The 25,008-nt window shown below is 43.5% G+C and overlaps 2 protein-coding genes across 2 annotated transcripts; one reads left to right on the plus strand and one right to left on the minus strand.

The window, feature by feature from the left end:
• Positions 1-8,918: 8,918 nt before the first annotated feature.
• On the minus strand, positions 8,919-10,105 carry rprml (reprimo-like). Its single transcript, XM_086133182.1, has one exon. It carries the CDS (start codon positions 9,899-9,901, stop codon positions 9,524-9,526), a length of 378 nt encoding a protein of 125 aa, XP_085989308.1. The 5' UTR covers positions 9,902-10,105; the 3' UTR covers positions 8,919-9,523.
• A 5,653-nt stretch (positions 10,106-15,758) lies between these two features.
• Positions 15,759-24,343, plus strand: LOC147192727 (integrin beta-3-like). Its single transcript, XM_086133508.1, has 15 exons — positions 15,759-16,083; positions 17,000-17,085; positions 17,317-17,521; positions 18,012-18,264; positions 18,348-18,510; positions 18,575-18,736; positions 18,945-19,040; positions 19,117-19,206; positions 19,273-19,407; positions 19,478-19,907; positions 22,703-22,925; positions 23,055-23,155; positions 23,234-23,353; positions 23,449-23,615; positions 23,816-24,343. The coding sequence occupies exons 1-15, from the start codon at positions 16,026-16,028 to the stop codon at positions 23,888-23,890; spliced, it is 2,364 nt and encodes a 787-aa protein (XP_085989634.1). The 5' UTR covers positions 15,759-16,025; the 3' UTR covers positions 23,891-24,343.
• The last annotated feature ends 665 nt before the right edge of the window (positions 24,344-25,008 follow it).

Here is a 25,008-nt window from a genome sequence, read left to right on the forward strand (position 1 = left end):
ACAAATGCCCACTTTTTCCTAAATTCTCAATTTTCAACCTCAAAAAATCCCATTCCGGTGAATGACGCGCAAAAAAAAAATCTCACTGCTTCCATTCCAAATTTACCTCATTCCGAACATCTTGAGCGCTAATTTATTGAAATTCCCAAATGAAGACAATTTCTACAGCGTTAACCGCTCCTTCCACATTTCTCAACCGATTCAAACCATTCCACTTCCACGGTCCACATTTCAACATCTCAGTAAACCCCACAGCATATCATTTCAATTCAACCTCAACTTTTAAGCAATCACAGATTGTGCCGATTACATTTTGTAGTTATACAAATGGCCTCTTCTAACTTGAAGTGCTATTTTTAATTTGAACCGCAAACAGAAAGGGCCAAAAGAATAAATAGAGCCGCGTGTGCTCAACTGAGCCAAGTGAGTTTTGTCAGTTCGAGCTGAATGGACCCATTGAAAGTTATTTTAAGAGGCGGCCATGCTAATGGAACCGAAAAAAATATGGTGCTTTTTTTTTTTTTTTTTTTTAGTTGGCGACATACAATACTGTAGCGTGAACGTGTCCTACCTCCACCCACGGCTCAATATTTCTGAACAATGGGTGTTAACGAATTAATGAGAGAGCTTCTTCCATTGCCTGGCTGCTGCTCTTCCTCCGCTCTGTGGTATTAATAGCCGGGTAAACTAAACACTGGCATGCTATCGCCGTGTTCTAACCCCTTGGAGCTCTTAATCCTGCTGTGTTATCAGGGGTCTGAATGTGCTCCCCTCTCTTGAAATGAGCCCCAGCACACACACAGACGATGCGGCAACACGGCCCACCACGATCCCAGTGGATGCGAGGCCACATGGAGAGAGGACATGTGTCATTTCATCAGTTGATTTTGATACTTGCACTTATTAGTCATCATGTGACCGACTGGCAACCAGTTCCGGGTGTTGTCTGCCTTTCGCTTGAATTTCGACCTTGTTCAGGATAAATTGTGTTGAAATTAGATGGATGGATTGCTAATCAGTAATCAGTAAAACTAATGGGTAATTTTTACCCCTTCCAAATCGTGACCCATCATGACGGGTCAAATTCTCAACCCAGTTCATTGGGTATAAATAACCTAGCACTGGCTTGGTCCCTGAGCTGTTTCACCCAATTTGGGTTACTTTTGTCTCGTCCATTTTAAGAATGTGAGGTACATCTTGAACAGCCAATCGCGAGGCACATATAGACAAACACTGACAATCCTGCAAAAGGCCAATTTAGAGTTTTCAATGAACATAACATTCAGTTGTTGTTGTTTTTTTTTTTTTTTTTTGCAGTATGGGAGGAAGCCTTGGACAACACCTGAGCAAGCAAAAGGATACCATGCAAATGCCACAAGTTTCCAACCACCAATGTCCGAGATGAGAGGCAGGTTCTCGAACGACTTACCACATGAGCTTTACTTTAAATTTAAATTGACAATTATTTTAATATTGAATATAGCATTACTTAGAATTCACAATAAATTAACCAGCAATGTAATGCTATTTTTTCCAATTTTAATTACATCAACTGTTTAAAGAGATCAATGTATTTATTTATAATTTATGAATCATTTATTTAATGTAAATTAACCATCTTCAATTTATATGAAATCGTTTCTTTTTTTTATTTCACAAAACGCTAAATTAACCAATTGTTTCCTTTAAAACATGTGAAATTGATTTTTATTTTATTGATTTATAAATTGTCCATTCCCGGTCTATAATGTGACGGTCCACAATCTTAGGCACACCTGCACAATATTTGGACAGATGTGTTTGTGATTGTAGTTGTGCTCTAAAACGGATGGCATGACGCTGATTGCTGTCCCTAATATTTTCACTCTGGCTCTAAACCGCGGCAGCAATTGTTCTGTACGTCTTTACATTACTACCCTCTACTGGTCAATTTCGGGTAATGCACATTCATTCATTCATCTTCCGAACCGCTTCATCCTCACTAGGGTCACACAGTGGAACTAAAAATTCAGTCCTACTATGTCCGAATAATAGTACTGTAATGTTCGATTAATTTTGAACATACTACTCTTGTTGATATTCTCTCTCTCTCTCTCAATTGACATGCATGCAGTCACATGAGCTCATTTGTTGTGTTTACACACTCGTTCAAAATGATTTCCTGCCTCAATCAACTGAGTCGTCCAGGCTACAGGTCACATGAATGGTGGAAAAAGTTTGCTAATCATTGAGAGCACTCTTGGTCCCATTGTACTAATCGATTATAATGTCCAAAATCAATCGGTGTGTACTAATGTGAATTTTCCTTGTGAATTCAGTATATATAGTTCCAGTTAAATCACTAATGGTCTTCTCGTGTGATACAACATTTGATCCTTCTACTATGGCGTCTGATGAGCCGCCGCCATTTACACACCTTCCTCATCATCATGGTCTCCATGTCCTCAATCAGGTCTCTTGTTAACGCAGCCGCCGTTGTTATCGACATTGTCAAAAGGCGCCGGTGACATCACCGGTCATCGAGGCTGTTAATTGGCTGCCTGCTGCGTGTGTGAGTTTAACCTCCTGATCCCAGAGGATTTTTTTTCCCTTTCTGTCAGGCGGTGGATGTAGTGCTGCCATCTTTTTTTTTTTGATTCCCCTCCCCCCCAATTCTAGTGTGTGTGTCTGTGTGCGCGCGCACTATGTGCCTATGTGTGACTTTTGTAACTCTATGAATTATTTATAGCGTGTGTATTTTTATGAGGCATTCTAGTGATTATCATGAGTGAATTGCTCGAGGAGCGATCACGTTAATGATATGATGGTTGACGGAGTATGCTGTTAACATTTTGATTTATTTTTTTTACGGGATAATCTATAATTGTACTGTTCCTTTGTATTCTGCATGGTGGCCGTTATCATGAAGAACTGGCACTGGCGTCCAAAGCACTGTGGATGCCCACGGCAAGCACATGAGTATGACGCACCCCCAAAAATTTTGTTTGTGTGTCCTATTACAGTACAGTATTTATGCTTTCATTTTTTTTTTCCTATGAGAAAACTTTTTAGCTAAACCACAGTCACCTTTCCACCAAACATAGACTTTTTACTGTGAATTGACAAAACTATTTCCTCTAAATGTCTCAAACACCCTCCTGCAGCTCCTTCAAAAAAAAAAAAAAACTTTCACTCTCCAACACATTTCTTACCATTGTCACAGGAACTCTATAATGACGAAAACATTAGCAGGTAATGTGACGGGCAGGCCAGAATGTGATATGAGGAGGTTCTTTTTTTTCCAGTTTATGTGCAGTGACAGTCAGCGGTCGCCTCCTTGACATGACCACTGGGACTAATGGGGTGGTTTGTGGGGTGGGTGCGGCATCGCGAAAAGTCAACGTGGGCGCTGATGCCGAGGAAGCGATGGGCCTATAATGAGGCTGTATGCCTGGAGGCTATGTGACGCCGAATAAAGTCTCGCTACCTGTACTGGAGAGATGGATCCACTTTGCAGGAAGGGAGGGCACTGGGGAAATGGGGGGGGGGAGGTTGTTATCGTCTTGTCACAAAGCCCAATTCTGCAAAAGTCAGGACACCGTGTAAAACCCAGACAGCAATGATTTGTTATCACTCCTCAGCGGAAGCCAAGACATGAAGTTCTCAATTCCGCAGGCAGGCCAAATGTTTTCTTCTTGGGGCGACGTTACAAGCTGCAAGAGACTTCAAATGTTGCAATGAGATGATGCGAAGATCTAAAGGGTCTTAACTTGCTTTAGATGGACTGAGCTAGTTTAATAAGGCACTTAAAGTGGCCTTAAAGAGGTCTTAAATTGCTTTGAGATTGTGTGGAGTTTGCACGTTCTCCCCGTAACTGCGTGGGTTTTCTCTGGGTGTTCCAGTTTGCAGATTGTTTACAAACATTATAAAATGGTCTGATATTATCTTCCAAGATGGTGGCTTTTAATTGTAGCCCATCTGCTGGGGTGAAGAGGTGTGCACAGGTGACACCCCCCCCCCACCCAAAAAAAAACCAAAAACGCAAAAGCCACCATCTGTCACGTGCATATGCATCACACCTGCGCACCCACGCGACACTCCCCCTACACCAAATGAGTTCGCGTACGCACATGCCAAACACCCCCCACCCCCCTCCACACACACACATGCACACGACTCTGAGACCCCAATGAGTCACTGGGATTTTGTTTTTTTTTTACATGAATTCTACGAATTCACTTCAACAAGCAATCACAGCTTATTAGCTTTGACTTTATTTTTAACTTTAGCCACCATCAACTGTTGGCTGCTTGGTGTGTCACTATAGCAACCAGTGGACAGAACATCCCCTAAGGATTTAGTTGGAGTTTGTTTCGGGGGGGGAAAAAAAAAGAAAAGCAGCCTAATTAGGACGGAAACTGAGATTTTGCGTGTGTGTTGCTCTCCCTATTTATCTGGTATTTCTAACCGTCCTATATCTATTTCCAGACATGGGTTAATTTTGCCTTGTGTATTTTAAATTGGCAATATTGCGTATTTCTGACTTGACGCTTACCCAAACCCATTGTCAAACGGAAGCAAGAAAACAACTTTGCTTTTTTGAGGGAGTCGATGCAAATGTCTCTTGTACAGGTCAGGTCACAACCTGGGTTGCCAACCTGTGCCGTCACCACCCGAGTCGTGGTTTTGTCCGGAATCCTTCCAGACACCTGACAGTTGCCGAGCAATGGCTATAGCTGCTTCTGAAATATTTCATATCAGTCACGTGTACTCGCTAATGATCATCACAACCGCTAAAGGTTTAGCGCGTAGAATTAACCATCGTTTATTTATACACATGCGGGTGAGGGAGTGGGTGGTGGCCATTCGTGGGATGTGCTGTACATCACAACAAATAGTTAAGTTGGTTTGCAGCGACCACCGATCCCCATCTGCATGTGGCCGTCACGCCTTGTTACCTTGGCAACCTCCTGTACAGGAGGACAGATGACTTTTTAAAGGGGTAATGATATCTTCATTGCGATGATGATGTGCGGTCACCACTGGGTCACATCTCACACTCACAAATACACACACACAAAACAAAAACATGAGGATGTGGAGTCAATTCTAGTATCGCAATAAAGAGACCATATAAAAACAAGTTTTAAATAGCTTTAACCCTTGCAAGCTATAAAGACATTTGAACCCATTAAAAACAGGATAACTTATTTTTTTGGTGACGGCCTTAACTTTGCCTCTAGTGGCGCATTTTTCATTTCAAGTCAAAGCTTGTCTAAGCATTGCTTGCGGTGATGTAAATTAGTTAAAGGTGGTCTAAGATGGTGTGCGGCGGTCTGTCTTTTGTTTCTCCAGCCAATTATCACATTTCTGTTCATATCCCCACTTAATAAATACATAAAAGTCAGTGGATGCGAATTATCTTGTATTCCGCGGTAAAGTTATTTCATGGAGTTTAAGGTGGCCTATGATGAGTGAAAATGACTCAGTGTGGTTACAACGGTGACCTTTGGATGACCTGAGGCGGTCTAAAATTTTTTAAGGATGCTATAGTGATGTGAAATGGCCTAAGGCGGTCGCGCCCCCTTCATATCATACGTCTTTTGTGGTGCACAGTCCGTACTTAAATGTTCATAAAAGCCTCAAAGAGAGGAGTCTCCATCTTCATACTTTGCCCTGAAACCATTTTCTAAATAGAATCCGATTCTTTCTGAATTTCTCAATAGGATTATGGAAGTAGGGCTGCGCTTTGTGTTTATTACTCCCACTACGGTGGCCTGAGGCAGTCAAAACATCGGCCAAACCGCCGAGTAGAGTGCGCCGCGCTCTTCTTGGTCAGCTTGCGGAACGCACAGGAGGTGCCGCGTGTACTGTAAGGGGAGAATGCTGACCCCCGCCTGCTCACCACCCCCACTGCAGCACGTACTGACAGCACTGTGCTGCTCTTTTGGCCACACGGAGCACAAGCATCCTGTGCCAGAACAAGAAGAAAGAAAGAAATGTCCTTTTCAAGGTGGCGAACTGACCAAGCAATACACTCTCATATACTTTGTTTTCATACTTCACAATGATATAAGAGTGTTCCTGAGAGGCAGACTACACTTCTTACTACAAAGTAATCAATTGTAAATTATTATTAAAAATATTTTTAAAAAAATCCTGAACAGTATTTCATTTTCCAAGTTCCATAAATGATTTTAGGGCAATATGTGACTCAGTACAATGTACACAATATTTGATTCGATATCGTTGGACAATATTTTTTTTTCCGATCAAACAAGCAATAAATTAATCTGTATTATACTGTACAATGCCGGATATATTTTACATCAATGTTTTGGTCGTAGAGGTTAGGCTTACGTTACAATAGAGGCGAGAGAGACAGAGAGAGAGAGAGATCTGTGTGCTTACTTGTCCTGGGTAATGTCAGTATGTAAAAAAAGATATATGGTGGTGTCTCAAACTTGCGGCCCAGGGGTCATTTGTGGCCTGCAGGATGATATTTTTCGGCCTCCTCCTTTGCATCAGAATGTATGTGCGACCCCCAGAATTTTTTTTCTCACTTTTTCACGACAATAGCTCAGGTGTCGATTTGAATTCCATTAATCATTCCGCCTTAAAAAGTACTCATGCTTTGGAAAGGCAAGATTGACTGAAATTCAGCTCCTTTGCCCGATGCATGAAACCTGTGTGTGTGTGTGTGTGTGTGTGTGTGTGTGTGTGTGTGTGTGTGTGTGTGTGTGTCATGGGATAACCCCTGTCAAGCTTGAAGTGGCGAGCATTCTTCCACGCCTCGTCTTTTCAACGTGACACATCCCATTAGGAGGCGGCTGAATGGACCCGAGAAAGGCCACTCGGTCCTGGAGGGAACCGTACGCACGCCCGGAACGAACCCTTTTTGTATCCGGACCGCCTGTCAAAAAACACAGGAGGGAATTAAGAACAGTTTTCGGAGAGAAAAAAACTAAAACCACAACAATTGTGCTCTATAGTCATCCCGTTTGAATGCCAGTGCCACTTTAACACTGTTATTCTTGACACCACTTCAGAGCCGCCGCGATGTTCATTATTCAACCTGCGCTAAAGGTCAGCGGTGAACCTTCTTGACAAGCAAACGTACTCCAGAGCACAGATTCTGTTTTGGTTGGGGGGGGGGGGGTTGTGCAAAACACTCCACGCCGTCTTCTTGCCCTAATCATAATTAAGAACAACACCGCGACCTTCGTGTCCCGCTCGTAGTCATCGGAACATAAAGAACTGTCTTCTCTGTTACACTAATTAATGCACTTAAAATGTGTGTGTGTGTGTGTGCTTGTGCACACGCTTTCAGTATGGGGCTCTTCTCTTTAGCAAGTAAGTCCCATTTTTGTCCACATTTTTGGCAGATTGTGATTTTCATGGTATGATTTTGTGGCACAATACTGTGGCAAATATTATCGTTGTGATGCCATGCAGAGTTGGGTGGCAAAATAAGGCATTTTTGTGGTGAATATGTGCATTTTGTGGCATATTATGTTTTCATGTCGCAATCTAGAATTTGGTGTCAAAATATTTTTTGGGGGGGAGGAATGATCACGTTTTGCGGCAAACATGGCATTTTTGTGGCACTGCATTGTGCTTATATCTAAATATATATTTTATTGTATTATATGGGACAATCAGCATGCTGCGGCACAATATTACATTTGACCATGAATTTTTGTGGCACTGTCTAACAGTTTCATGCAAAATGTGCCATATTTGTAGCATGATATTGTATTTTTATGTCATGATACTGCATTTCATGGCAAGATACAGCCTTGTATGGCATCAGTTTTTGTATTGGGAACACAATACAACATTGTGTTTTGGTGGCACGATACATTTTTTTGTGGCACAATATGACATTTTGTGGCAAAATGTGTTTTCATGCATTTCATGATTGTATGAGTTGAATTGCTTTTTTTCCCTTGTAGGCTAGAAGTTCTACAGTCGATTGTTTTCATGTCAACCCACAGAAGATGTTCATCATCCTGTTGGATGTTGTTTGAGCGCTGCTGGAGCTGCTCTCAGCTGATGAGATCTAATTATCAGCGGAGTTTTTATTTATTCATGCTTTCATGCTGTTTCTAGGGGACAGAGGTGCTTGTGAGCATTTGTCGCTCGATTGCATGTCGGCGTGCCGTGCCTGAGCGCAAGGGCGTGTTTGCAAGGTGGCCACTCGGCTCATTGAGCGCGTGTTAAAATAATGATGAAGCCTTTGCCCCAAGAGGCTTTGGTGGCCAATGTAGATGTCCGTAAGTCCCCCTTGGCGTTAAGCTCGGCTCCGATGTCAATTCAAACTATGGTTATCATCACACCTTCGGGTGGAATAAAGGAGCTTCAAGTGGCCTGAGAGTAGGATCAGGCTAAGTGCTGGAAGTGATCGCTGCTGTTTTGTTTTTGTTTTTTTTTATAACGAAGAACTTTGTGGAATAAAGTTGATATTTTTAAAAGAGAAAAAAATCTGTGAAATGTATATTACTTTTCTGACAGAATACTCAAAATTTCTGTCACAAACTACTTTTTGCGACCAAATAGGGCATTTTCTTGAGAATCTTTTTTTAGCGTTTTACAAAATTTAGTTGGGAATTTAAAGCCTTTTCCTGTGCGTTGTTACTCTTTTCTAGCAGGGGTTTACTTTTTAATGTATGCTTTTCAGATTATTGACAAATGATTGATTTGTGGCCAAAGATTTTTTTTTTTTGGCAGACAGCTGACAATCACTGACGAGCCACATCCAAAAATAAAGAAGGTGTTTGTGTGGCAAACTACATGTTTTAGGTAACATTTCATAGCCTTTTTGTGTCCGAATCATACACTTTTCATGACAAAAATCTGGCTTTTGTTGCAAAATGGAGTGTTTTTAATGAAGAATTTCCATATCCTTGATCACACATTCATCTATCAGTCAACATTAATGTGCTTGTTATTTTTTTATTGTTTGCAATCTGCATCGGTACAAAAAAAAGACTTCATGCATCATATTGTTTCCAAAGTGCAAAAACAGACTTTTTATGCACCAAGCAGCGAGCATGCCAAACATATAAATTACAGCAGCATCACTCCATAAAGCTGTCCAAAACGAGTGTGTGCATCAAAACGTGCAACATTTGTCCCGTGTTTCCTTTATTTGCGCAACTATGAGGTGGGGGGGGGGAAAAACGTTTTTATCCGCACGCAGAAGACAAGAGACCGCAAAAACATCACACCATGCCTTCGTGTCAAAACATTCATGAAAATACAACTACCCCAAAGTACAAACGCGACACGAACGTGAGGTAACGGCTTGTAAACATTTGTTGTCGCTTTTTTTGTTCAAGTTGGCAATGTTTAAACCCACTTGAACGCTCCGCGCGTCAACAGTTGGCTGCTTTTACGCACAAACTTTACGCACAAAGGCTACTCCTTTGGAGTCACTTGGAAGGAGACGTGACCATTTTGCATATCTAATTTTCACTGATTGACAGACAGGAAAGGAGGTTCATGCAGATAAGACCTCGGCTCCGCTCCCTAGCTCCCCCTTTTATGTGAGTCCGATCATTCCGGTCTCCACGTCCTTGGAGGGCCGGCGCTCCTTCACCAGGAAGTTGATCATGCTCTCGGACTTGATCATCAAGTTGCATCCCAGGAAGAAGACCCCGAAGAGCACCGTGAGCGACAGCACGCACAGCACGGCGATCTGCACCACGCGCATCACCAGCAGTTTGCGCTCCTCCTGCAGGAGAACAAGAGAGCCTCCGCCGGCTCCCACGCCGCCGCCGCCACCGCCGCCCGCACCGCCGTCGCCGGTCACCGCCTGCTCGCTGCCGTTGCCCGAGTAGGCGGCCAGCGTCCCCGCCAGAGTCTGGCTGCCTTGGAGGAGCGCCCCGTGCGTGGCATCGAGGAAGGAGGAGGCGTTCATGGCTCCAAGTTGGCGTGAAGGAAATGAGACGAGCAACTTGGCGTCATGGATTTAAAGAAAGAAAGAGAGGATGTGGAGTTGAGCGCGTTAATGGTCACATGGAACGACTCAAGTCAGCTGAAATTAAAAAAAAAAAATAGTCATAATAAATTGCTGGGGTTGTTGAGCGTCCTGGTCTTGGTGCCTTCTTTTCGTGGGTCCTCTTAAAAGAGTGTGCAAGGTGTAATAAGATACTGCGCGTGAGCGTGGCCCCCCCCCCCACCCCCTTGCTCACCCCCCACCCATCTCTCCAGCTCTCCTTTTGTGACAAGGCTTTGGTGCGTTGAAAGTCATGATGAGCTCCCCACCAACTTGCAGTCCGTATCTTGGGAGTGGGGGGTGCGGGGGGGGGGTCATGTTAGTCAGTCGCCACTCTTATTAAAAAACATGTTAGAATAAAACCGAGTCATATTTATTTATTTCAAATAATGTCAAAGTTTGAGAGTGCGCTTTGGAGCTGTGCCCCATAATAAACTCACATGTGCAATTTCAAAAGTGGCCGTAAGCATGGCCGTCGACCTGGGGGGAGGGAGGAATGGGGACACTTTCTGGGGGACCCCAAGCATTTTTTGGGGGGGGGGCTAGGAAATGTGAACAAAGGTGGAAAGGGGAGACCCTGCTCAGCTAGTAGAAAACAGAATGAACTCGCGTCACAACAAGCAGCAGTCCGGCAGATCGTAAAGTCTTTCAAAATGTCTTCAAACTGTTCAATCCTACTCCCGGTCGAAGTTTGCTACACAACTGCATAGCTTTTCCCATTTATCATACTGCTTTCAAACAATTCGAAATGCCAAAAACAAACTCGCTTTCAAAAGAATTTTGCTGTACAGTACTACAATTCAAAAACCATCAATCATCATTCTTAGATTCATTTTTTCTTTCATGAACAGAGTGCTACCAATCATTTTTGCCTGCATATGTAAATCAAGATCAAGGCGGAATTTCCAATACAGTTCTTGTATCAGCTCCACCGAGACGGGTGGTCCTAATGAAGGGGCTTTTGAGTTAAACACCGGTTGCCGTGGAAACGTCCGCCGCCGCTTGGGAATTGTCAGTTCCGGCGAGTTATCACTCAGAACGGAAGACATGAATTAATAAAGTATGATTGAGCCGAGGCAAATATTTATTACGGTTATTGGCCGCCCTCCCACAGTTACACCGGCTGCTTCTCTGCCAAGCTGCGGCTCAAAATAAGTCCAAATGTATTCAATTGGGGGAAAAAAAACTCATTTACATATCCCGCGATTTGTAAACAAGTGCATTACAGTTAGACCTGAAAGCTGATCCGTGAGGAAACTTGAGCCGCTGTTGAGCGAGTAAAACCGGGTCCTTATGTCTTTCATGTCGTTAGTGCTTAATAGAAGGAGAATCTTCCTGCCCCCTGCGTGTACTGATGTTTTTGTGGCACATGACAACATTTTGTGGCAATATGTAGCATTTTTGTGTCTGAATATTCTGTTTTTGTAGCACAATGTGCCATTTTGGTGGCATTAAATTATGTTTTCTTGAAATTATTTTGTGGGTAAAATGTGGGCAAATATGAAATTTTACTCAAATATATTGTTTGTTTTTACGGCCGATATGTTTCACAGGCTGATTCCTGTTTCACATCTTTGGTTTAAAATTTCGTTTTTCCTCGCACCAGTTTTGTGGTATATGCAGCATTTTGTGGCAAACAAAGGCAATATTAACATTAGTGGCACGTTATGAATTTATGTGGCAGCATTTTGTGGCTTCATGGCAGAATATACTATTTTTGGGCAAGATATAAGACTTGTTGGCCTGGCATACCGAATTGTGCCAAATATTGTCTTGCATTTAAAAAAAAATGTGTGTGTCAATATTTCAATTTTGTGGCATCATGTCTTTTCCAGGCAAAATATAACATTTTTGTGATGGCACGTTATTGCATTCTGTGGCCAAGTATTGCTTGTGTGGCACGATAAATATTTTTGGGGGGGGGGGCAGAATATTCAAATTTTCAAATTCAACTTGAGTTGGCGCCGCTTGAGATGGCGTCGGGTGTGCCTGAGTTACATCAAATTGTTCCACAAAATATTCAAGTATGAACAAAAGTACTACCAACTAACCCAGTCTTCCCAATCTTATGAAATAACAGTTGAGAACATGAACGGTTCTTCAGAACCTGAACAAGATTGGTGACCAGGACTTCGCACTCATCTCGCGGCTACTTTGCATGTCTAGTTGAGTAGTAACCGTAACTTTCTCCATGCCTTAAAGGCATGTTGGGGTGCTTCCTGTGCTCAACCTCCCCCCCCAAAAAAAAACAACAACAAAAAAAAAACATTCCATCTCCTGTCTTGAAATTGGCAGCCAATAAGTGATTTAAAAAAAAAAACGGCAGCAATAACATAACATTTTGATCTCAAGTAGGCGGCCGCAAATTCTCATCCGGCGGGCCACAAATGGCTCGTAGGCCGCGGGTTTGAGATCGGTGCTGTAGGTCTTCAGCAACGACGGCTCGACAGCCTTTCTCGGTCAATTCAGAGATAAATAAACACTTGTTGGGGTGGTGATGGGCGGCTGTCATGGTAATCATCAAAAGGCCACCGCACCCAATTGTGGGAGTAAGGAACCGGCTCGGAGGCCACAAACACCTCTGATGCTTTGTGTTTGCTTTTATGTGAATGAAATCTCATTAGTCGGCGGATTCACCTGCAGCTAATTAATTTCCTATTTGCAAATCAACAAGGTGTAATTGTGTGTCTATTAATAAATCAAAGTCCGCCTTTGTAAAGTAGCGCGTCCTTCAGATAAATTCCCCTTTTGAGGTGATCGGCAGAATATTATGCTTCCGTTGCAAAATATAGCATTTGTAAAGGCAAAATATTGCATTTTGTGGCCTAATATTTTGTGTTTGTGGCACTGTACTGTATATACTCTGCGGTAATATTTAATTGTTCTGGTGCAATGCAGCATTTTTGGACAGTATTTATATCGCCGAGTATTGTTGTGCTAGTACAATATACTGTAGCAATTTTGTGGCGCGATGGAGTAGTGTACTTGAGCAATATGGCCTTTTTGGTGCAGAATATGACATTTTCTGGTACAATATTGGCGTATTATGTTTTCATGGCACAACAGTATTTTCCTGCAAAAATCTTGTTTATGTAAACACAAAATTTGGTGCCGTAAGATTGTGTGTTTTTGTGGCACAACCCACCCTTGCAGTTGTACAATAGAGTATTTTGGTGGTGGAATATTCTATTCGGTGGCACAATGTGGTTTGTGCGTGTACTGCGCAATGAAATCATCTCATTAGTTGGTGGATTGATCTGCAGCTAATTAATTTACCGCATGCAAATCAACAAAGTCTCAGTGTCTCACAGTGTGTTTCTGGAAAACAGTGTGTACTTCATGTAAATCCTCCTTTTGAGCTTCAAATTAAGCCACACGTTATTCATGTAATCCTCTTTAATGAAAATGATCCGGAACACAGAAGCGCTCTTGAACCTGTTGCTCAAACTTTCCACCGCGAGTCCAAAACTTCATAAAGACATATTGTGGATGCATCCCCTTTGGGCGGATGTGAAACTTGTTTCCAAGCAACAGCAGACCCGGGAGCTCGGTGACAGATGGTTGGTGAAGTTATTTTGAGACTTAGTGGAGGGGGTTGGAAGGGGGGTGGCGTTGCGAGGGAGGGGGACTTTGGAGGCCAACAGAGGTGCTCAGGCCGACTAGACGGGTATGCGGGAGACTGTTTGCGCTGAACGGGACAGACTTGGCAGCCTAGCAACGCAAATTAAGTGACGGCTTCCCTGATCGAAGAGCTCGTCATGACACTTTGGGTGCTACAGGTGGACTGCGGGGATGGGAGGGGGCACGCTCAGCAAGATAGGCGCCAATTCATTAGGATGGTAGAGTCGGAAACAGGGGTGTCGATCTGGGCCCCAAGCATGCGGGGGGGGGGGGGGGTCCCCTGTAAACCCCCTAGTTCACACCGAAGTTTTAATATACTGTATATTTTTAAAAACATTTTTTTTCTCGGTTCTTCCCTGTGGCTCGGCTCTCGGGATGTGCATTTCATTTGTGCCACGTCGTCTCCTTTACCCACTCGTTCACTCCCCACCTGCTTTTCTGATCAAAGCGTCGCTGTTATGGCAGTGATTGGCTGTGAGCGAAACGCTTAAAGGCTTCAGCGGAGATCTATAACCCCACAGGGCGAGACCACCCCCCCCCCCCCCCCCCCACTCTCCCCCAGCTCCCTTTTCCTTCCACTTGTCTTGTTCAGTCTTAATTGGCTGCCATCTGACCCAGTCTAGCTCCTTCATTCAGTGCTGCGCTCTGCCGGAAAGGCCACTCATCTGTGGGCGAGATACCCAACAAAAGGGTGCCGATACATCCCGGCCCATCAATACACGCACACACACGCACACGCACACGCACACACTGAGTGAAGGCAAGCACAACTATTATTGCTCGACTTACTCCGCTATTTCTGTCGTCTTTCCCTTTTTCTTGCCGGCGGTAGCTTAGCAACCGTCCGGAAAGCATGGGGGGGGGGTTGCCTATGGGGAGTGGGCGGCATGAATGATTTAAGATATGGACAGACAAGAAGCATCTGCGTGTTTGGATGGCATGTTTATTAAATGCCAACCGGAAGACCGTTTGTGTCTCTTTGAATGCTAAAAGTAAAGCGAATGAGTGTGAGACATACTTACAAAAAAAAACGTACGGGTATTTGTTATCATTCTTAAGTGATAGATTCCGATCCCGTCTCATTGAAGATGTCGCTTGTGTTAAACGATTTCACCAGTAGGGGGGAGTCTACCACAACATCCAAATGCAAACAGTGTGGAGATATTAGAACGTTCAATACCAGTATAGGAGCAGCGTGGAGCGGTGCTCTCCAACCTTCTTTGAGCCAAAGCAAATATTTGACATCAGAAAAAGCGACGCAACTTAATAAAATTGTCACAAAAAGTATAAATGGTAATAAAACGACTTGAGATGCCAGCACTCTATGATGTTGGTCAACTCAGGAGTGAACACAATAGTGAACAATTCTTCAAAAAAGAGAGATGACAGTTTCTTTCACGCTTCTCCCACTTGAAGGTTACTGTCAAACTAAACATAAAACAAGAGAATCGCGCATTGTGTAGATTAAAACAACCAATTGACTTTACAGTCACTAAATGATGAATCAGCTGAACATTTTACATTTTATTTCTGGTATCTGTGCAGTTCTTTCCAATTCCTAATCTATGAGTAGAATAAATTATCTTCATTATTATATTTGTACTATTTATACTATTTTATTCATAGTTCAATCATTTTAAAGCTTTTGACCAGACAATAGGTTCACTTTGATGCATTTTATTTGCTTTTTTAATGTAACTTATTTTTTATGTTATTTATATATGTATTTATTTTATATTATTTCACTCATCTTAAACTCCCTAAATGATGCATCTAAGACATTTTCTTACATTATATTCCTATTTGTATATTTTAATACCTCGTTTTATATTACAGTATTTTGCTTTTATTTGTCCTTTGCTTACTATTATTATTATTTTTAGACGTAAGATCAGATATTTTCAATGTAATTTTTTTACTTTCAGATAAATGCCATTGGGAAATTCAGTTTTTGTCTTTTCGGTTGAATCAAGATGAACTCCTTAACATTGAACTCATCATATAGTAATGTGTGAGCATACCTCATAATGTAGGATTGTCTCATTACATAACTTGAATGCTGCACACTGCAAATCGTCTGGGAGGGGAAAAAAACACCCCAACAGTATGTCCTTATATGGTTATGTTTACTCGACGCCCCCCCAATGGTATTTACGACCCTGTGAGTGATTCACTGGCCACTTGTGTCAATGTCTCGTCGTTGTGAACCAGATTGACTTCATGTATTTACGTACTAATAAAGTAAGTTGAAAAGAGGGCGTAGACGGTTGGATGATGAGTAGGGGAGGACCGAAGGTGAAGGTGAATGTGCTGTGGAAGGAGAAGCGTGTGTGTGTGCGTGTGTGTGTGTGTGTGTGTGTGCGTACTGTGCAGCAGTTCCGGAAGAATGAGGAAAAGTTGTCCCAGTGAGTGAACCGCACTCACCATGAGGACGTTGCTGCCTGTCTTGTGCCTCCTTCTCTCATCCACTTCTTCACTTGATGGTGAGTTTTTATGACTTTTTTTCCTCCTGTTTTTTGAAAAGTCATGTCCAGTTTAATTTAAGTGAAATTCTGTTCATCACCGGGGATACATTCCAGACTGGGGCTGTCAAGTTATCAAAAGGAAAGCAACCACCATTTGCATGTGATTGCAAATAACACTAAGTTTGTCGTTTTTGTTTTTTTGTGTGTGTTTTTTTTACTGTGTACTTATACTTAAAGCTAACTGACGGTAATGCCCTTGTGTGTAGGAAAGGGGAGCTATGGTTTTCACATAATTTGGAGCCGCTGTCAGCCACAGCTCACGGCCAGACGCTCACACTGACTCGCCAACATCATGTGCCACCCTACGAGGCTCCGCCTCTTAAAGGCACAAGCGTGTACACACAAAGCTAAAGCACATGCAGTATTTTCGATACATTTTACGCTTGCAACCTATTGTCGCGTTTGAAAAGTGTCTTTGAAATGAGGAAATGAACCATGTGGAAGGGGTTAAACGAGAAGGAAAATCATTAGATTGCGTCTCTGTATTGCAGATTTTCACTGATTGCACGTGGAACATATCCCCTGCCATAATAACAATAATAATAACAATATTTTATTATACAGTGGTCAATTTACATAACAGTTAGGAATGTTCAATGTTTTTATAAAAACCACAATGTGACTTCTTGCAAGACCAAAAAGTCCACTCTTCCGTCATGCACGAAGTTCTAGTCTGTAAGGATCCATTAGTCATCCCTCCATGGGCATGTTTGTTCAGCAGTCACCTGAAAGGCAGCTTATGCGTGACGAGGAATATCTTGCTCACACACGTTCTAAGGAACTGAATCATTGAGGAAATGCAAATGCCACTCTGCAGCGGGAAATGCGCCGCAACTGGTGTCCTTTTTTTTTTTTTTTGTGATTGTCACAACAGGGTCCAACGTGTGCACGTCGCGAGGAGTCACGACGTGTCAGCAATGTTTGACAGTTGACCCCAGCTGTGCGTGGTGCTCTCAAGAGGTACAGTAAAACAGGGATTCCCAACCACTGTGCCATAAAACACAAAACTCTATTCCACAAGGTCAGAGAAAGTTTCTTTTAGCAACCTCAACTTTGGTAGACAGAGTCTCACAAAGCCAAGCTCCAACAATCTCTGGAAATCTGCCAATTTTATGCCATTTGCCACATGAGGCTCAATGTGGCCATTTCCAGGGTGTCTTTCAACGACAAAGAAATTGTCTTGTGTTCCAGACCTTTGGGATGGGAGGCTCCGGAGTTTTCCGCTGCGATCTGAAGCAAAACCTGCTGGATGGCGGCTGCTCCGAGGAAGCCCTGGAGTCACCCGCCAGCACGTTGGCGGTGCTGGAGGACAAGGCACTAAGCGACAAAGCCTCAGGCGCGGGGGAAACCGTTACCCAGATACAGCCTCAGAAAATTCGCATGGTGCTCAGGCCAGGTGGAGCAAACACGACCTCAGTCTAGAGCAGGGGTGTCAAATTCATTTCACATTGTGGGCCACATACGGACTCAGTAAATGTCAAGTGGGCCAGACCATTAACATAATACTATACTCTGCTATAAATAACCAAAATATCATGTCTTTCCTTTGTTTTGGTATAAAGAAGCATTGGTGCATTGATACCATCTGCTGTGTTGGATCTGTCTCAGTGACAGATTGAGACTGCTGTTTTCTTCTCTGATCAAAACAATGTTGTCTTCTACTCTGATCAAAACGGGTTTCCCCGAGCGGACAATCCATGAATTGCATTTTATTAAAAATATTCATTTTGTGTCTTTAATGCATTTTCTTACTTTTAAATTATCCTGCGGGCCAGATTGAACCTCCTTGGGGGGCAGGTTCCGGCCCGCTGGCCGTATGTTTGACACCCCTAGTCTAGAGCCTCGAACCGCAGTCCCTACCGTGCTACAATCTCGCTTCTTTGCAGGTGATTCCATGAGGTTCACCGTCAGCGTGAAACAAGTGGAGGACTACCCAGTGGACCTCTACTACCTGATGGATCTTTCTTTCTCCATGAAGGATGACTTGGCTCGCCTGCGTACTTTGGGCAACGAGCTGGCCGAGACTATGGGCAAGACCACCAGTAACCTGCGCATGGGTTTCGGAGCCTTTGTGGACAAGACTGTGTCGCCCTACATGTACCTGGCTCCCCCCGAGGCTATCGACAACCCTTGCCATGGGTGAGTGATGCCAAAAGTCTGTTGATCTGAGAGAAACGGAGGCTTTTTCTGTTATATGAAGTCTTCTCGACAAAATCCCAAAGGATTTACGACGACTGTCAGGCCCAGTTTGGCTTCAAACACGTGCTGTCCCTCACGGGTACGGTGGCCCGTTTCACAGAGGAAGTGAAGAAGCAGCAGGTGTCGCGAAACAGAGACGCCCCGGAGGGCGGATTTGATGCCATCATGCAGGCAGTCGTGTGCAAGGTAGGATCAGAAATTGAAGCGTTTCCACCGTTCCCTGCCTTACCTCTCTCTGGTCGTCATTCAGGACAAAATCGGTTGGCGTCCGGACGCCTCGCATCTTCTGGTGTTCACCACCGACGCCAAAACGCACATCGCCCTGGATGGACGCTTCGCCGGCATCGTGCAGCCCAATGATGGGCAGTGTCACCTGGGTAGTGACAATGTCTACAACAAATCCACCCTGCTGGTAAAGAATCCTTTCAAAATAAAAGGCACACTTTTACAGTGGGGGCCGGTTTGAAAGAGGATGTCACAAAGCATTCAGTTGAGTATGCCGTACGTTGCTACATCAATAGGCACGGTTGACGAGACCAACACCTTACTACTTCTCCCATATCCATCCTGTATCAGCCAGTAGATTCCGACTGTTTTTTTGACGGACGCCTATTTTCCAGGACTATCCCTCCTTGGCGCTTCTGACAGAGAAAATGTCCGAAAACAACATCAACTTGATTTTTGCCGTGACAGACTACGTGGTGCCGCTCTACAAGGTGGAAACACCGTTTGACTTTGAAAACACAGGAACCGTCACTTTACCCATGCCCTGTTTTTTTTTTTTCCCCCCAGGAATACAGTCAGCTCATTCCAGGCACCACCGTGGGAAAGCTATCTGGTGACTCGGGGAATGTTATTGAGCTCATTGAGGCAGCGTACGCGGTATGTACTTCCCGGAGCGTTTCCTCAAAATTCTCCAAATTGTGACTAACGATCATCTGGGTGCAGAAAATTCGCTCTAAAGTGGAGCTGGAGCTTCTGGGGGTTCCGGAGGAGTTGAATCTGTCTTTCAACGCCACTTGCCTGAACGGTGAAGTCATCCCCGGTCTCAAGTCTTGCTCTGGCCTCAAGATCGGAGACACGGTATGTTGAAATGCTGATTTCAATACAATGTTGATCTTGGTGTCGATCCCAAAACAACTCTCCTCCTCAGGTGTCTTTCAATGTGGAGGCTCAACTGCGAGGCTGCCCAAAGGAGAAGACCCAGACGTTCACCATCAAACCTTTAGGATTTAAGGACTCCCTGGAGGTCACAGTGGATTTTGCGTGCGCGTGCGCCTGCGAGGCCAATGCCGAGGCCGACAGCCCGTCCTGCAGCAACGGCAACGGCACTTATGAGTGCGGAGTGTGCCAGTGCCACGCCGGGCGGCTGGGCCCTCACTGCGAGTGCTCCTTAGAGGACTACAGCCCATCTGACGATGCCAAGTGCGTGCCCAAGCCCGGGAGCCCCGTCTGCAATGGGCGCGGCGACTGCCTGTGCGGACAGTGCTCGTGTCACAACAGCGACTTTGGCCAAGTGTGGGGCAAACACTGCGAGTGTGACGACTTCAACTGCCTGCGCTTCAAGGGGGCGCTGTGCTCGGGTGAGTGCGTGTGCCGGAGAGACAGAAGTAATGCGGGTATTTGTAAAAAAATAAAAATAAAAAATAACATTGCTCTGGACGTTGCAGTATTATACTCCACAGTCTCCACTTGGCTGCAGCGATCCATTCTCATATCACCTATCGTTACCAACAGCTGCCATGTTGCCTCATTCCCCTCCGCTTTTGCTTCCTAACGTGTTGCATTCAATACGGCGTGCTTTCCGCTGCTTTCCTGATCCCAGTACACACACTCGTGCCAAAGCTATCAGGAAAAGAAGCTCTTCCTCTTCCCGACGATGAAACTTTCTCCACCTGCCGCACTGTGACGATACACGGGGCCAGAGTGGGATTTAGTTTCAGCCCATGCAGGCTCAAACTGGCCCACTTCAGTTCACAATGTTTTCATGAAGATATACAATTTTACTATATAATAGTGATTCAAATATCGCAAGCGCGCTTTATTTGCTGATTCCAAAATGGATTCGTGCGTAGGCGGAAATTAGTCTACGGGCCAGAATAGCGGCACCCAGCAGCACATATTGCATAGCAGCCTGGCCCACTGGGAACTCACTCGGCTGTCTCAATGACTCACTCCGGGCCTGTTGATACATAAAAAAACTTTAATGTCATCATATTCCTTTTTCATAAAAAAATATACAGCTTTATTACCCTGCAGGATCATAAAAGGGCTTGTTTTGTGCAATGCTCGGCGTGAACGCAGCCAAGGCATTTTCCTTCTCTAAAGTGTGTTTTGAGTCTGTATGAGTTGCAAGAGCCAGCAAGCAAGCCCATCCCTCAGGGCCCATAAATGTGAAGGCGAGTGAGTGAATCACTTTGCATTCCTCCTCAGGAAAAGCGTACAACCCCTCCTTTCACGCCCTCCTCACACATTGTGTTCTTAATGTCCCTCTTTCACCTTTTACCGACCTTCTCTTGAACACGCTCGCTCGTTTTATGAGCAGGATTTGGAAGTGTCCTCATGCACACCGTTGTCACTTTAACAATTGGACACTTCCTGTCTTTTTCGGGAAGCCCGTCGATATGTACGTAGCCGCTCTTTGCTGAGCCAGACCCCGGTTAAGTGATACCTCAGATGTGTTTCCAAATACTGTATCCTGTACATATTTAAAGATAATTATATTCTGGCCAGCTGAAGCTTTAAATTGATATATTTTGTAGCTCAAAGTTGTAGCATCCATTTTTCCAGGTCTTAGTCACGGTATTTGATTGACTGTTGACATTTGAGCAGCCCCTGGCTGCCTGGTTTGAGAGAGGAGAGAAGGGCTTGATTTTTCATATTTTTGAAGACTCGTTTTATATACTGTTGATTTATTTTTTTTAATCATTCAAGCGGTTCTTAACAACACTCTTCATTGTTGTGTGTCATATTCGGTCATTTATTTTTCCCTTTACAGGGACTTTAAAGGCCAGCACAATTGGCGAATGATGATGAGTTAATGACTGACTACTCCATGCAGTGATAAGAAAAGTCCACGTCGACTAGCCTGAACATACTTCACTGTTTCAAAGAACACACACAGCTTTATTTCACTAACAAAGGACGACCCCCAACCATAAAACAAGAGCAGGCGTGGCTTGAGAGTCTTTAGCTGCTCATATGTTATCAGATTAAATAGGAATGTCCTCACAATGGACCACAAATGATGTGTCAAAACATTTAAGTGGCATGGTGAGCCAACACCAACAGCATGAATAAATAAGAAACAGTCTTTCTATACACGCCCACACACACATCTGACATGCAGATATGTGCACGCACACAAACACACACACACACACACACACACACACACACACACACACACACACACGCAGATAAGGAGTCTGCAATGAATCCGGCGGAAATTGACGCCACTTTTTGCTCTTCTCAATGTTCCCAGCTGGTGCTGAACGTGATACTATGAATAGACTGTTTCTTTTAGTTTAAATCACAATAATCGCACATCTCCTTGACACCTTTGCTCTACAGTGTTCCCTCGTTTATCGCGGGGGGTGAGGTTTGGGGGGGGGGGTACGTTCCAAAATATACCCGCAATAAATTCATTTATTGTGGTTAATTTTTTAAAATTATTATGTATGTTTTTTTTTCATTGTTTCTTTTTGTCTACGGAAGGGTTTTGTTTATCATTAATGTTTCGGTCATCAATTATGTTTTTTCATTATACTGTATTTTCTTTGCATTTACAAAACTGTATTTTACTGTTAAAAAAAAAGCATTACAAAATAGACTCCATGAAACAGCGAGGCTGCAAAGGGTGAACCGCAATATAGCGAGTGAACACCGTGTTTATTTTCTTACAGCTGTACTCCCTGAGCGCTAATGCTAACATCCTTTTCAACAAAATGACAACACATTCAATCATGTGACTAAATGGACCACATACTGTGTTCAAGCGATCCTTTGTGAGCAGATGAATGACCTTCAAGGTGCTCATAAAGGTTTTTTAAGAACGGTTTCTCAACTATAAACGACTCTATTGTGCTAGCCCACGACTGAGTTAGCAACATTAGCACATCTGCTTGAAATCCCACATTATGGGACCATTGTTGCTTTAAAACGGTGGCCTCAACATCATACTTATCATTTCCCTTAGAGGACTGTTGTGCCTGTTAAACATATGAATGTATAAACAATCCCGTGTTCCGAAAAACTAACATCACCTTTTACTGTAACCCTAATTCTTTATTTACATACATATACAATGACACAAATCAAAGGTTTGATGGTGTCGGCGGATGCAAACGGCTTAAAGGAAGTGTTCTATCTCTCGCAGGCCACGGCAAGTGCAGCTGCGGTTTCTGCCAGTGCGACGCCGGCTGGGTGGGTGACAACTGCAACTGCACCACGCGCATCGACACTTGCATGTCCAGCATCGGCCTGCTGTGCAGCGGCCGCGGCAGCTGCGAATGTGGCGCGTGTCAATGCACGCAGCCGGGGGCCTATGGCGCCACCTGCGAAAAGTGTCCCACCTGCCCTGACTCGTGCACCATCAAAAAGTAAATATGTGAAGGCCGCAGACTTAGTTACGAATCAATAAAATATATATTTTTTGTGTATAAATTATAGTGCTTCAAGCTTTTGCAATTTTTACTACATATTTCATCAGCATATACATGTATATGCAGGGAGTGTGTTGAGTGTCAGCACTTCGTGAGAGGCCAGTACACCAAAGACAAAAGCTGCAGTCGCATCTGCAAAGATGAAATCAGAGTCGTGACCCAACTCGGTGAGAACGCCTGCATCTTGAATTCTTTTTTTTCTTTAATCAACGCATGTCTGACATGATCCACCTCGATCTGTTCAGAGTTCCTCTCAAAGAATGCTGTGAACTGCTCGTACAAGGATGAGAACGACTGCGTGGAGCACTTTCAGTATTACGAAGACGAAAGTGGCAAATCCATCTTGTTCGTGATTGAAGAGCCAGGTTATTGTCATTTTTTTTCTGTGCCTGAACAACTTTTTGTTGCAATGGTTGAACCGAAGAGAACTTTCACCCGCATATCCGTTTCTCTTGCTCAGAATGTCCGCAGGGTCCTGACACCCTGGTGGTGCTGTCGGCCGTGGCAGGCGCCATCCTCCTCCTGGGGCTGGTGGCTCTCCTCATCTGGAAGCTGCTGATCACCATCCATGACCGGAGGGAGTATGACAGGTTTGAGAAGGAACGAGCCAAAGCCAGGTGGAACACGGTGAGAAAAATAATAATCAGTGAGTGGCACTATATGCTTGTATTCCGGCTGACGAATATAAACATCCTTGGCAGCGACTGACTTAAGTGAACAGCTTCATTTGCGAAACGTTCCTCAACCCGCTGTTGCACATGTTGCCTATTGGCAGTTCAGCACTCATGAGTTCTCCTCTTCACATGAAACTGCTTTTTATTTCTCAGGCCAACAATCCACTGTACAAAGGAGCGACGTCCACCTTCACTAATGTGGCGTACAGAGGCGCCTCTTCCAGCTGATTGCAGCACTCGGGATTCAACCACACGCCAAATGTACGCGCCCTGCAGCGAACCAGTTACGACATGCAGCCAGCCACTGAAGCCCAACCATATTTATTGCTGTCTACAAGGACTGATAGCTTGTACAGTTAAAAAAAAGCAACTCTGTTTTAAAGCGAAAGGCAATTAAAAAAAAATCTCATCACGTCTGCTGTATGCATATGTATAAAGTTTGCACTTGTTTGTTTACAAATGTGTCACAATGTTCTTTGTGCTGCATCAGCTCTTTGTTTAAGACCTGTCTGAAAACTGGTTAATGGTTTGAATAAATACATTTACTGTAAGTTATTTTAAAATGAAAACTGCCATTGCTAATTGGCTCAAGATTTTTTGGTTAGCCGTAAATGGAGCATTGTATGATGTTTTTTTAAAAGAATGTGGGTGTAAATGCCAATAAATGCTTGACAATGTGAATTTTTTTTTTTCCAGTTTTCTCATGACTTCTCTGGAAATCTGATTTCTAAAATCTGTTGTTAGCAATACTTATCACATTGGCCATACATTTTAAGCTTGCCATAATCACACACATAGAGTCTCAGTAAGTGAAAAGAAATGCTTTATAAATTTGATACACCACAGAAAAGAGTGTTGTTAACAACCTTGGCAAATTTGATGCCAGATCCCTAAGTGCTTCACTGTGCGCCGTTTTAGCCACGCCCCAACATAAATCATGAAAACTGAAATGCTGTAAAACATTTAAACGCTATACTGTAGCTCCTCATTTCAGTTCTACATCAACATCAGTCTTTGCATGTTTTCAGGAATAATTTTCCAAGAGGTATATCATCATCATCATCACTATTATTATCATTATTATTGTTATTTTTATTATTAATTCATTTTTTGAAACAACAATCCTCGAGTCGTCTGTTATCCACTTGTGGGAAACGTCTTCCTCTAGTGGATACATTGCCAACTTTTATTTGAGGCGTTTCAGTAAATCAGGAAAAGCCTCGGCTCAAACGATACGTAGCATAATATCTCATCAAGTATTATTATAAAATCATCTTGAAGAAAGTGTCTATTATTTGAAAGGTTTGTGTTAGTTTTTTTCTAAATAATGTGTAGGAAATTTCCGA

This window comes from Hippocampus guttulatus, chromosome 16, assembly GCF_054856545.1.
Source record: "Hippocampus guttulatus isolate MCC_2025c chromosome 16, RoL_Hgut_1.0, whole genome shotgun sequence".
Lineage (NCBI taxonomy): Eukaryota > Metazoa > Chordata > Actinopteri > Syngnathiformes > Syngnathidae > Hippocampus > Hippocampus guttulatus.